At 32.0% G+C, this 14,208-nt stretch overlaps 1 protein-coding gene across 2 annotated transcripts; it reads left to right on the forward strand.

Annotated features, from left to right (window-relative positions):
• Positions 1–11,213: 11,213 nt before the first annotated feature.
• Positions 11,214–13,596, forward strand: LOC145011578 (uncharacterized). Of its 2 annotated transcripts, none has more exons than XM_078970317.1 (2): positions 11,214–11,715; positions 11,870–13,596. In XM_078970317.1, coding segments are annotated over exons 1-2 (1,392 nt in total). In that variant the 5' UTR covers positions 11,214–11,713; the 3' UTR covers positions 13,260–13,596. The 2 variants fall into 2 exon arrangements, with proteins under 2 accessions (XP_078826443.1, XP_078826444.1); XM_078970318.1 differs by having other exon boundaries at positions 11,214–11,594.
• The last annotated feature ends 612 nt before the right edge of the window (positions 13,597–14,208 follow it).

The raw sequence follows: 14,208 nt of genomic DNA on the forward strand, positions 1-14,208 counted from the left end.
TTTATTTATTCTACTCAATTTAGGTCTTGAGGGAAACCCAAAAGGACCCTGTTATTATTAGAAATATTACCAATAGTTAATGATATTGGACACGCTTTCCAACAATCTCCCACTTGGATAAGTCATCAACTATATGAGGTCCAATATTACACCAATAATCAACAGAGAGTTAGCCATCCAATGCAAACTATCGTACTCTTGATATAATCAAAATTTTACCCCTAGATAAGTGATCAAATATCCATTCATTCTATGATAAATTTATGAATTTGAGACATGGATAATGGTCAATCTCAAAATTCAAGATTATGTTTCTCGATATAGATTTGTGACGACTACATCTGACTACTAAATTGAACACATCACTTCAGTTAAGGCTCGACGAAGCACGTTAGATGTCAGCACCAAATCCTCACGTGGCCCATAGATATCTCTTCTCTTGTTAAGGCAGAAGGAACAAATAAACTTAGACTACATAGTTTTTGTCTACTTCATCATGTCACACATGGACATACCCTTTATAACTACCAGTTACAGATAGCACTAGAGTAGACCAATGCATAACAGAATCATAGAGAAAAACTCCACACATATCTATCTTTAAAGAATAGAAAATATTATCGTCTTAGAATTACTCGTAACTGTATTCATGAAGTAATCTCTAAGTGCGGGTTGGTCCAATACTTAAATCACTATTAAGTACTCATGTGTGTTAGTGCAATCTCTATGCTATGCCATATCAATATGGACAATCAACTAATACTCATGATAGTCTTGAATAACTACTTACATCCAAGAGTATGACCGAATATGGATGTTTGAGTAAATTAATACTCGGGAAGTAGGTTCCAAACATGCAAAAGGAGAACACAATAATAAGCTAATTGAAATAACCAAACTCCATAATATATTAAGATCTCCACTTAAAAATCGCCAAAACAAATTAACACATATACTACTTTAAGTTCTCAAGTTTAAAACAAACTAAACCAAGAGTGTTTAAACCAATTAATTTTCAAATCTAATGCCTCTCAACTTTGTCTGACTATCTGACTTAGTCAGTGACATTGGCTTATGGAATGGATCGACAAGATTATCTTTCGGTACGACTTATTGACTATAATGTCTTTACATTTGACCCACTATCAAATGTGATGGTACTTACTGAGTATGTGTCTTGTGAGCTTGCGTGACTTGGGATCCATACTAGAGGTAAGTTCACCCTTATAGTCACAAGAACCTTCAAAAGGACCATCAATGATTGAATTTCAACAAAGATATCACTAATAAATCTCTTTTAGTCACATTGTTTTCTTTGCAATTTAACCAACTGCAATATACTCTAAGTTTGTTAAATTCACTATGGTGTATTACTTGGTACTCTTAATATTTCACCATTGAGTAAAAACATGAATTCTAACTGCGAACAAAATCGTCTTTATTGGTATGGAACTTAGTATCAATGTAACTCTTACAATGATATCTTCAATATTATCAAGATCATTTCCTCTATCCTCATAGGTCACTTAAGAATTTTCTTGATCTTGATTCATTGATTCTCGTTAAATTGATCTAATCCAACTTGTCATGCTCAAGGTATACGAGTCATTAGATCTTGTACATGTCATGAAATTTATGATCGATCCCATAGCTGAAGCATGTGGGGACACAACTCATAACCTCTAGTTTAATAGTAAAACTAGCACATTAGTATTGCCTAATGTTATTCCATATTTTAATAAGGACAAACTCCTTTTTGAGTTCTGCATGTCGAGTTTCCTCAAGATTCCATGTACCTTTGCTTAATCAAATGAATTACTTTGATATATCTCGATAGATCCGTATTATGTACGTGTTATGTATCTCCCATGTATATCATAGCGAAACAATTATCCCATTTATATCATGTATATCATACATTAACTATGTACAATACAAGGGTGACAACAATGTTCCCACTAGCATTGACATATATATGGTTTATCTATGTTTCTTGAAATTCAAACTCCTTGACCTTTCTCATTGAAATAAAGATTCCAATTACTCCCAAAAGCTTTGACATACATATGGATCATCTTTATTTTTTTTAAATTCAAAGTCCTTGAACTTTTCTCATTGAAATAATGATCCCATTTCTGAGATGCTTATTTCGGTCCATAAATGAACTTATTAAGCTTACACATCCTTAGCAACCTATCTTGGTTTGATTATGTGTTTGTTCCTATCCATGCATGTCTCTTCTTGAAGATCTACTTATACCTAATTGTTAAGGCCAAGTGCTTGATCTACTAAGTTTTCATATATATGGACTGAATCTCGCTTCCCATGTCCTCCTTCTATGTTGTAGCCTTTAGGGCCTACCATAGCTTCTGATAGCTAGTATACTTTGAATGCTCCATACTACCGACTCACTTACCTCAATAATATAAACTCTTATATAACTAAGCGTATGACATACTATATCATATAAGGAAGAGGTGGAGATATGTTAGTTTCCTCAATAGCTCTTTCAATTCCAAATTAAATTCTAGGTCTAACTTTAGGTTCATTTTTGGTTGACTCTTGAATCTTATAAAGATCAATGTGGCTCCGACTAACCCTTTTGGAAATCAGCTCCCTCTCTTGGAAGACTACCCTTCTAGCAACATACACTTTTTCTCAAAAGGATTCTTGAACAATTATCCTAAATGATTTATGGGTTCTTCAATGAGATAACACATCTCTATTCTAATTTCTAGATTATTGAGCACTTCACGACGAGTGTCCGCCTCATAATCATAGACTTCCATATGCGCTAGTGAGGACTAAATCCCACTTCACATATCATAGAGTGTTTCATGAACCAAATTAGTTGGTACACAACCAAAAGACTTATGGTAACACTATTCATGATACAATCCATGAATTGTTAGTATGCATAATGCGACTCGTCTAGTATAAAATCAATGAATGATTTGTTATTCTATCCAACTAACAGTCCTTGTGGTAGTGTTTTGGGTGGAGATATCTTGTGAAACTCCTTCACAATTCCTTAGATGATCGATAAAGTTTGGATTGAGATTCTCACTATGAGTGTCTCATCCTATTTCCCAATTGATTCTTAACTTCTATTTAGGAGAGGTGAAAGGTTCCAAACTCACGTTCGTACGAAGTTGGTCTTACCATGTATCATGGTTAATTTTAACGGCCCATTAGCACAAACCAATTTCAATAGATATTCATATCACCCAATGATGTATTCATCATCTATATTGTTAAACAAGATTTGCATTTATCATGAGACTTGAGGCCAAATGATATCCAAAATCCGATCCAACTGGATACTTGGTAATGCATCTCGCATTTATCTATCCAATACTATGATTCCACAAATACACTTCACCCAAACCTTTTGGACATATTTGAACCAACTTTGAAATATTGTTACTATACTAGCTTCATAGATTTCATGACTTTCTTTTAACATGTTATAATGCTCTACATTTAAATAAGTCAGAACTATCTCATGATGTGTAGTATAAACAATTTCAATTACAACACCATAGACTAAAAATTTAGGAAAAGATTTGTCTTTTGATCCTATGAATAGTAACAAGGGCTTGGCATTCATGATCAAATTATATTCTCCATGTTTCAGTCTCCTTAATTCATTTTATTCACTATACATTCTTGCAAATGTCAGTACACAATCCTTAGTAAAACACTCATGGATTGTAAGTAATGTTCCAACGGCATTAGAAATCCATATATTTGATTGAAAACCAAACACAAGTGAACTGGTTATCTTTTGATCCTATGGAAAGTAGCAAGGGCTTATTATCCATGATTAAATTTAACTTCTTCATGTTATAGTCCTTTCACCTCAAATATGCATGTATGCTTTCTTAATCCTTTCTTGTTATGGAAACAAATAACTATCAGAACATGTCTCAGAATAAGCCTTCCTTTGTCCTTGGCATTTGGGTCTAGATTAGTTATACCACCACTAATCGTCTTTTAACCCATGGGCAATTGGCTTCCATCTTCTTGAAACTTCTATTCATGATAGTAAAAATATGAGAGTGTTTTAAAATTTGAGTTTCTATGATTGGCCATGTTAGTTCCAAAAGGAAACCTCAACATGCTACACAACTCTTTCATAGGCATTCCAAGTTGTTCATATCAAAATCAGAATGAACTAATTATATGGACATGTTAGCTAGTCGACTAACCATAGTCAACTCCCAACTCAAGGAAATTCCATTTTACTTCAATATTTCAATTTACTATGTACACTTGATAACTGCTCTTTCTAATAGTTTAGAATGTAATGTTTGGAGTAACCTTAGGAAGAGATTTATCAAAGGCATGGTCTTTCTTTTCATTTGTAAGAACTATTCCCAAATTACGAATTTAGACAAGATTGATCATCCTCATAGCTAATCCTTTTACAGGTTTTATAGCGGTAGATTTTAGTGGATAAGGTTATAGACATCATTAAATATCAATTCATGTTATAGTTTGTTTTTCTTATCCTTAGAAAATAATCACCCTAAATAAAATTATTTAAGAAGGCTAGGATCCATATTCGGATTCATGATGTGTAAAGGGATAATGTAAACACACCATAACGTTATTTAGGTAGGCAAAGCCCTTTACCAGTTTTGATCACCATGAAAATCCTAGATCTTTGAGATTCATTAACTATCAATTTCATGTTAATCTCGGACTATGTTCATCTCAGATTCAATGACTGGGTCTCCGCGGATCACCAAACAGATGGTAAATCATCCATACAAAATCGCATGGTCCCAATTCAATTTACGCTTGAGATTCGCGAGTTCCATATCATTCTCTACCTATACTCTCAAATTAACGTGTCGGTTAACTATACGAGCTCCATCAACAAGTTATAAAGAGAATGTGCAAGTTTTATGGATAACAAAAGATTCACATTAAATAGATTGTGAATTAACCATGCAAAATTGCATGATCCCAGTCTCAAGCAAGTTACGCTTGAGATTCGCGAGTTCGATATCATTCTGAACTATACTCTAGATTGATGTGCTGGTTAACCAGACGAGCTCCACCAAAAAAATATAAAGAGAATATGCGATTTTCAAGGATAAATGAGACTCACATTCTATTAATAAAATAGGATTTTGTTTTATACTTGTATTTAGAATATTTTTAGATTGACCATTATCACTATCAAACTCCTTCGGTAACTCCATTCTCAAAATGTAATAGGGCGGTGAAGGTGGTTAGTGTGAAGCATAGTAAAAACCGACTTCATTAGGAATCATAGAGACCTCCTTAAACCCCTACATCAGAATGAGTGAGCGTAGCCATGGTAAGACTGATAACATCAATATTTAAAACATACGTGAACGGATGTTGTAACGTTTATATATATATAATAGATACAATTCTAACATATATAAATACGAGGGATGAATTTAAAATTCTTTAAATTTTGTTGTCTATTCTTAATTCTAATTAGTTGCAAGGACACAATATTACAATTAATAAATCATGAGGGGTTAATATTCAAATTTATAAAGCTCTATTATAAATAATATTAAATATTAAATTCACTATTTAAATAATAAATAAATATTCAAAATTAAATCTCTATTAAGTAATACTCATTATTTTCCAGATTTAAAACAATTTAAATTTGGTAATCATCCATATTTAATAAATCTTCAAATTTGGAAAAAAAAAAATAGGGAACCCTAATCTAGGCAGCTCACGATATGAGCTGCAACAAGGATTTTTTCAAATATGAATTTTTCAATCTTTCTTCTTCCATTCAATTTCAGACAAGCATTTACATCAAATATGGATCTAGGTGAATGTAATCAAGAGCCAATGAATCTAATACCACTATTGGGTTTTCTATGCATCAAATACACTCTAAACTAGTTAGCAGAAAAATCGAAACAATGATATACATAAGTGTACATGCAACCTATGGATCTATGGTTTCAAGCTAATTGCATCTACCCCATGAAACATAAAAACATATGGAAGAAAAACATACCTCTTATGTAGCTCTTGATCTCCATGCTTGAGATCTTGATCCTCCATGATGTTGTTTGGATGAGAGGACCCAAACCAAAATCCGTCTAATGGTATCACATCCAGTGACACCAAGGAGTAGAATAAAAATAACTAGGAGAAGGGTTAAACCTAAGAGGGTTAGAAATCATCCCAAAGAGGGGGAGAAAGAAGGGTTAGCAAAACTTCAAGCCAAGGTGCAAGGAAGAATGAAATCCCTAAAGCTTTATTTATAGCTTTGGATGCCTTCCTAGGTTTTGTACTCTTTTCCATGTGGGATGGGAGCCTAAGCACGAAATTCACTCATTTTCCCATGTGTGATAGAATGATTTTCATCCAACCTTAATTTCATAAGGGTTTTGGAGCATCCCTGATTAACCAACTATCGATTAATGAATATTCAACCCTTTAGTTAATTAAAATGTTAATTAATTCCCAAAATATATTTCCAGTTAGTTTCTAATTAATTATTAACCATAATAATTAATAAACAAATTTCTCCTTTATTTATTCTACTCAGTTTGGGTCTTGAGGACAACCCAAAAGGACCATGTTATTATTAGAAATATTACCAATAGTTAATGACCATTGACACTCTTTCCAACATTACTTTCACGTAAATGATGTGAAAATTGTTTTTCATTTAAGTATTGGAATCTAGTATGTTCATAGTGAATTATATTAATATTATTCTCTTCAATAGTTACAATCTCAGTTACATCCATACTAAGGTCTAAAATTTGATCCCTTGATTTAGAGCTTTTGTTACTGTCTAAAGCATCACAATGTATGAACAAATTGTATGAGCAAGATGAACTTTCAACCAAAGATTTATTATGATCGATTTTAAGCTAAAATAAATTGAAACAAGGGCATATTTCATATTGTCAATTCATATTAGACATAATTGGTTTGACAAAGTAAAATTGAACACTTGTAGTTACAAGTTCATTGTATATTTCTATCGGTTTGTTATCAACAATAAAATTTGACAAATACATAACATCATCATCACTATCGAATTCCATTAAGCCACAATCCAAATCTTTACTTGGTAGTAAAAATAAAAATTAAAGCGGATAACCATTTAATCAATACTTCCATTATACGATCCAAATATTTTCCTAGGAAGCAACTAATGTCAAAAACAAAATATACAAAATCAACAAATCCATATTTATGCATTATTTTTGGAGCTTTAGAGAAGCATCCACAATAATACTTAAAACATAGTGATTGTGAATAGGCTTAGATTACTTTTTGTATAACAGACAAACAAAACATTAAAATCAAACTCAAAAAAAACAGAAAGGGTCATGAATATTACAACATAACACATGTCACACCCCCAGCCAACGACGAAAATGACGAGTTGTGCGACGTTAGAATGTTGGATTACAGACCACAAATATAAAGCAACACACCAAATCTTATCACATAATTATTATTTTCTATTATTTATGATAAATAGGTTACATAAGTGTTCAAAGTACAAATACATGATAAAGACCATATAAACTATTACGACACATGTACTTCCAACTGCTCTCTCAGGGATACTCTCGCCACCACCAGCACGTATTCTCTTGAGAATACGTGGTTTTTAAATGTCAACATAATGTTAATGAGTTCATAGGTTTGAATGTTTTTAAAGTGTTTTTGTAGGGTTTTTATTGTATATTGATTTTAACACCCTAAACTGGCTTCCATGAGTGTGTTATGAGTTTACTTCTTCTTAGGTTTATTCCTAGTAGTAGTTTTTAATTAGCTAGGCTAAGATTGTTATAATGGGTTCCTATAATCGAGATATGAAGTTGCTTTCCCAGACTCGACGCCTCATCAGACGTCGCCTGTGTTTAGAAAGTTATGTCTGATGTGACTTTATCGCCATGGTTTTAGTTAGTAACTGCAGGTGGGAGCGTCTGACCCATATAGATCTATACATATCTTTCCAGATTATTTACGATTTATTGATTATAGGCCGAGTTATCTAAAGGTTATTTAGCTAAGGGATGAGAGAAGAGCCACATTTAACAACTATTGGTGCGTAGCTGTGTTGATAATTTTGCTTTTCTCCTTTTGATTGTGTTTTACTTAATCTATATATTATCCTATATATAATTAAGTGGGTATTTTTTTTGTGTTGTGCTTAATCTCTCTCTCTCTCTCTCTTTGTATATATATATATATATATATATATATATATATATATATATATATATATATAAGTTGGTATGATTTGTGTCATGCTTAATCTACATATATCATCCTATATATAATTTTGTTGGTAAGATTTGTGTTTTGTTTATATATATATATATATATATATATATATATATATATATATATATATATATATATATATATATATATATATAGAGAGAGAGAGAGAGAGAGAGAGAGAGAGGATATAGATCCTGTAAGAAATTTTATTTGTAGGAAGGTAAAAAAAAAAATTTCGACATATTTTTTTACGAACAAAAAAAATGAATCACTAGATGATTCATTTATAAGATGATTCTCAAGAAAAAATTCTCAAAAAAACATCTTTATGATTCATTTTTAAGTAAATTGAGAAAAAATTCACTTTTATGACAATTTTAGTGAATAACAACAAAATCATTATATAAATGAATCATCGAGATGTTTTCTTGTGAATAATCTTACAAATGAATCATCTAATGATTCATTTTGTTTGTTCGCGAAAAAAAATATGTAGAAAAAAAACTTCTTACATTCCTACCAAAAATTTCCTTCTTATTTGATCTTGATTATATATATATATATATATATATATATATATATATATATATATATATATATATATATATATATATATATAATTAAGCTGGTATGGTTTGTGTTTGTAGGATATGCTAACGACTAGGTATAATGTTTTTACTAAAGTTTAACAAACATAACGACTAGACATAATATTATCTAAAAGTTGGGCATGATACCTACCAGGCATAATAATATCTTAACGTTGTAGGCATTGTTATATCATTAATATTGTAAAATTTGTACTATTTTTAAAACAATGAGTATTATACCATTTATTTCCCTCGTAAAATATTTGAAAATCGTAAATGTGGGGTCGTAAAGTCACCTTTGAAACGTAAACCATTGATGTAGAGTATAATCGGGAAGTCGAAACTCGATGATTGTTCAAGAGGTAGTGACACAAATTGAGAGAGAGAGAGAGAGAGAGAGAGAGAAAGAGAGAGAGACAGAGAGAGAGAGAGAGAAAGAGAGGTATGTGGAGGTGTGCAGACTGGACTGCCAGATCTTGCTATTTATAACAAGTTATTGGAGAGCACGTCGTGCATGCGCTAGTCATCCTACGCACATGGCTCCATAGGGGAGCTGTCACGTGTCATCCCTGCATTGCACCACGTCACTCGTATCCTGATGGATTATGGACGTTAGAAACGCGCATCGTGCGTGACGCGTAGTGGTGCGTGTGTGACGAGCATTTTATTTTCTAAATTACGTAACTCCTGTGTATGAGTTTCATTTTTGACGTTTCTTATATCCATGTGTAGGTACTAACATTTACTACAACTTTTCTTTTGGTTGTTTTGGCTAATTCAGATTTCTATTTTTAGTTTATATTTTCTACCCTTGATAATTTTGTAAAAATCATAACTTTCTAATACGAATTTCGTTTTCAATGTTCTTAGTCTCAAAATTTATATTTTGAAAAGTATTACGTTTTCCTTTTTGGTGACATTTGCTACCGTTAACCGGTTTTTTTTGTAATTTTTGACGTTTTAACTTTTTATGTACCATTTATTTCTATATATAATAAAAACTATATCTCCTCCATGGTAGGTCTGATTTTTACGAATGTTATATTTTTGAAATCACGTTGAGGCATACATTATGAATATTTTAATCTGCTCGTAAGATGGCATGACTTTTCATGCACTTATTTTTTAGCTTATCCGTCGTAATAACCGTGTTTGGTTAGGACGAAATCGAATATATATATATATATATATATATATATATATATATATATATATATATATATATATATATATATATATATATATATAAAAGTTTATAATCTGTGATAACCACGGTTATAAAATTAATTAAACTTTTATATTAAAAAATCAAAATTATTAATCAATTATTCTAAATAAATTATTATTTAAGAGATATTTTTTATTATATAAAATTACAATCGTTGATTTAAATAAATACGTAGAGTTATATCATTTTATAATTTATATTTATTTTATTTTATTTTTTAATCTAATGTTATTAATTTAATAAAATTAGAATGAGAAAAATTTAAAATGAATAATTAATAGATTGATAAGTGGCATGATAAATGATATATAACATTAATGAGAAGTTCTAATTGTATGACACTTATCAATATGAGATTAAACCTATTCTTTTATAGTATTACATTTTGTTGTCTACATTGATTCTTAACGACGTCACCGGTTGTCACAACAGACAAATATTATCATCCTCACATAAAAAAATAAAAAGAAAAAAAAAAAACCCTTACCATAACTAATTTGAAGGTTTTGCATCACTACCGGGAGATCAAATGTTCCAAACAGACAATAACTTTTGACAAAAGTCACATCTTCTAAAGTTTAGAACAAGCTTGTCATCACATATAATCATTGTGCTTATCAAGATTATCTTAGTTTTTTCTTAAAAAAACATTTAGGATCAATGTTGAAACTCTTTATTTGAAGGGGAGTGAAGTGATTGGTGGTAAAAGTGAGTAAGAGAGTGTGTTGAAAATACTAAAAGTTCACTCAAGGCACATGAGGAGTTTAACGGGAAGGAGGCATTGTCAAGTGTAAGGGACCAACTATAATAGTTTAGTTTCAATTAGGGACTAAACTTGCAACATTTCGGATAGTTGGACTAGTGGTGATATAAAACAGGTATATTAAGGACCAAACTTATAACTTACTCTTATTTTTATCAAATTATAAGACCAATCAAATATTGTTATGATATATATACGAAATTGTATGATGTGCCCATGCTAACACATATTGTAACCAATGTGACAAGCTTTCCTCATCCCAAGCCCCTGTCTTTTTATGCCCAACAAAGACGAACAAATTGTTCTTAACTTAAAAAAATCCTTTCTATCTCTCTCTAATACATTCTGAAACGCTGGGATCCTCCAAATTCGATCCAACTACATGTTGACCGTCAGATCAAATCAACGAACTTCTCTCTCTTAAGGACACGTGTCATCCCTTCTCCTCCGTCTTATTAGTACTTTGCTTCCATGCATGAAATTCTCCTCGGACTACAACTCATATATAGAGAGAGAAACAAACAGATGAAACAGTCATGGAGTCTGTTTCCAATTCTCCATCTCTTGATTCCCTACTCCTCACCTCTCATTGATCTTAGCTTCTAAACTTATCGTTTTTTATTTTCTGGTTATTCATTAACTTTTACCAATTCTGAACATTGCAATAGCAGAGTGTTTGCTGTCTTGTGTATTTCCTTGTTTAGGTACCAGATTTGTTGAAGATATGCGATGCTTTCTTTCTTTTTAGGTTCGATCTTGAACTTACTATATGCTGTTGATTCTTTCCCCAAACTGAAAAAAAAAGGCTTTGATCTAATTTCAACATGATCTGCTTTGAAAGCTTCAAAAATCCCTGAATTTGATGCGATGTATGTACTGCTTTTGATTCACTTTAATTTTTCGTGGGTCTGTGTTATTGGGATTTGAGCCCTAAAGATTTCCTCATATAATCTGCAAATGTAGTAAGAAGCTTAAACTAATAATTTCTTTTCTGGATTCGTTTGTTTTTTTGGTTTCGATTAGGTATTTCCAAAATTTCGATCTCAAAATCAAGATGGATGATGATCATGATGAACTGAGATTTGTATGTAAGTTGTGCGATAAACGATACCCAAGTGGGAAATCATTAGGTGGGCATATGAGGTCTCATGTAATGGCTGCTGCTGCTGTTGCTGCTAATTCAGCTGAATCCGACGACAAATTCGAGCCCATGAAAAAGCTTTCTACTTTGATCATCAATGGAAACGGAATCGGAATTGGAAACGGGAATGGGAATGGGAATGAAAATGGGAATTCTAGTATTTACGGGTTACGGGAGAACCCTAAAAAGAGTTGGAGAGCAGTCGGTTCTTCGTCGTCGACTTTACCTTTCCCAAATGAGAAAGTTTGCAAGCAATGTGGAAAAGGGTTCCCATCTTTAAAAGCTTTATGTGGTCATATGGCTTTCCATTCTGGTAAAGATAGGAATTCCAAGGATTACGATTATTCATGGACAAGTGAGAATCTCGATCATGATGATAAGTCCATCAGCGATAGTCATTCCGATACTGAAGAAAACGAACTTCAAGATCCGATTTGTGTTACAAGATCCAAATCAAAAAGGTACAAGAACATCCTAGTTAAACCATCTTCTTTTTTAACCAACAGTAATAATAGTAATTACAATTACGGATCTTCATCGGTTTCTGAGATTGATGAACTTGAACTAGAAGAAGTAGCAATTTGTTTAATGATGTTGTCTAAGGATTCCACCAACTGGGCCGGTCTTAATTCTATCGTGGAATCCTCCGATAACAATTCCGTAGTTTTAGAGACTAAGTGGAATTCCGAGAGTCGTTGGAATGGAATCAAGAAAGTGGAATCGGATATTACGGTTGAGGAACTTCTTAGGAACGGTGATCAACATAAGAAGAGATGGAAAGGGGTGAATGGTTTCAACTACAGAGAATTTTCTTATGAAGAAAAACTCGAAATTAGAAAGAATTTGTTTAAAGAATTCGGGTATAATGATAACTTTAAGAAAAGAACCAAAGAGGATGATGATTCTTATACTCCGGAAGGGTCATATAAGAAGAGAAGCAAGTATGAATGTATGAATTGCAACAAGATTTTCAGTTCTTTTCAAGGACTTGGAGGACATAGACCTTGTCACAAAAAGAACAATTCAGAAAGCAAATTTCATAACCACAAGGCTAAGTTTGACAAGAAAATGAGGCCAAAAAAGAACAAAGGGCATGAATGTCCAATTTGTTTTAGAATGTTTAAATCAGGGCAAGCTTTAGGGGGCCACAAAAGGTCTCATTTCATTAATGGTTCTGTAGAAAGATTTGATCATGTTGCAGTGATTGAGGATGAGGGTCCCACATATACTGATATGATCGATCTTAATCTCCCTGCTCCAGAAGAAGATTAGGGTTGGAAACTGCATGATTTGGTCTTCGTTTTTGGTTGTTTATTAGAGGATTTTAGAGAGGCGTGACTTCTATCTTTGTTCTTAATGTTTAGAACTTTTGAATTCATTTCATCCAATTCTTGAATTTGTGCCTAAATTTTCAAGAACATTAAGTTAAATTCTCAGTTTTGTGATACTTCTTTACTACAAATCTTGAATTGATGCCTAGTTTTCAAGAAAAGTTAAAGCTACAAGTTCCCATGTTTTAGTTGTATCAAGAATTTGTGATGCTTCTTTATTCCCATTCATCCGATTCTTGAATTTATGCCTTATTTTCAAGAAAGTTTTGAGTGTAGTTCCCAGTTCTGTTTTAGTTGTTTTTAGAACTTGTGATGCTTTAATTGAATGTTGCTTTGGTTTACTTTGACCACAACTCATCAAAATAGTGAATCTATGCCTTAATTTCAAGAAAATTGAGGTTGAAGTTAACTTGTTTTAAGAGCTTGAGATGTATTGTTGTTTACTATTGCTATGATTTACTTGTTCCTATAGGAATTTGGTGGATTCTGATTTAGTGGAAGGTGCAATGAATAATGAGGATTTGCTTTTCGAAAATACACCATACTTTCATATTTTAATGTACATTCTGTGTGACTTTATATGGTGGTTTAGTGTTTAGTGTGTGTTATTGTGTGTGGGGTAGACAACCAAAAGGAAAGACGTTTTACGAAGTTGTTTTGGGACATTACAACAAAATGGGCCTACAGGAATATTGCTTTTACTTCTAAAACTAGAAATGGTCGGTGCTAATATAAATTCTTGTTTGGTTTCATTTGTTATAATCATAAATAAAATAAAAGATTCACAAAAGATTTTATAAATTCTTGTTTGGTTTCATTTGTTATAATCATAAATAAAATAAAAGATTCACAAAAGATTTTAGCCAACGGATGTGTAATAAACGATAATT

The sequence above is a fragment of the Lactuca saligna genome, chromosome 8, assembly GCF_052625555.1.
Source record: "Lactuca saligna cultivar CGN05327 chromosome 8, ASM5262555v1, whole genome shotgun sequence".
Lineage (NCBI taxonomy): Eukaryota > Viridiplantae > Streptophyta > Magnoliopsida > Asterales > Asteraceae > Lactuca > Lactuca saligna.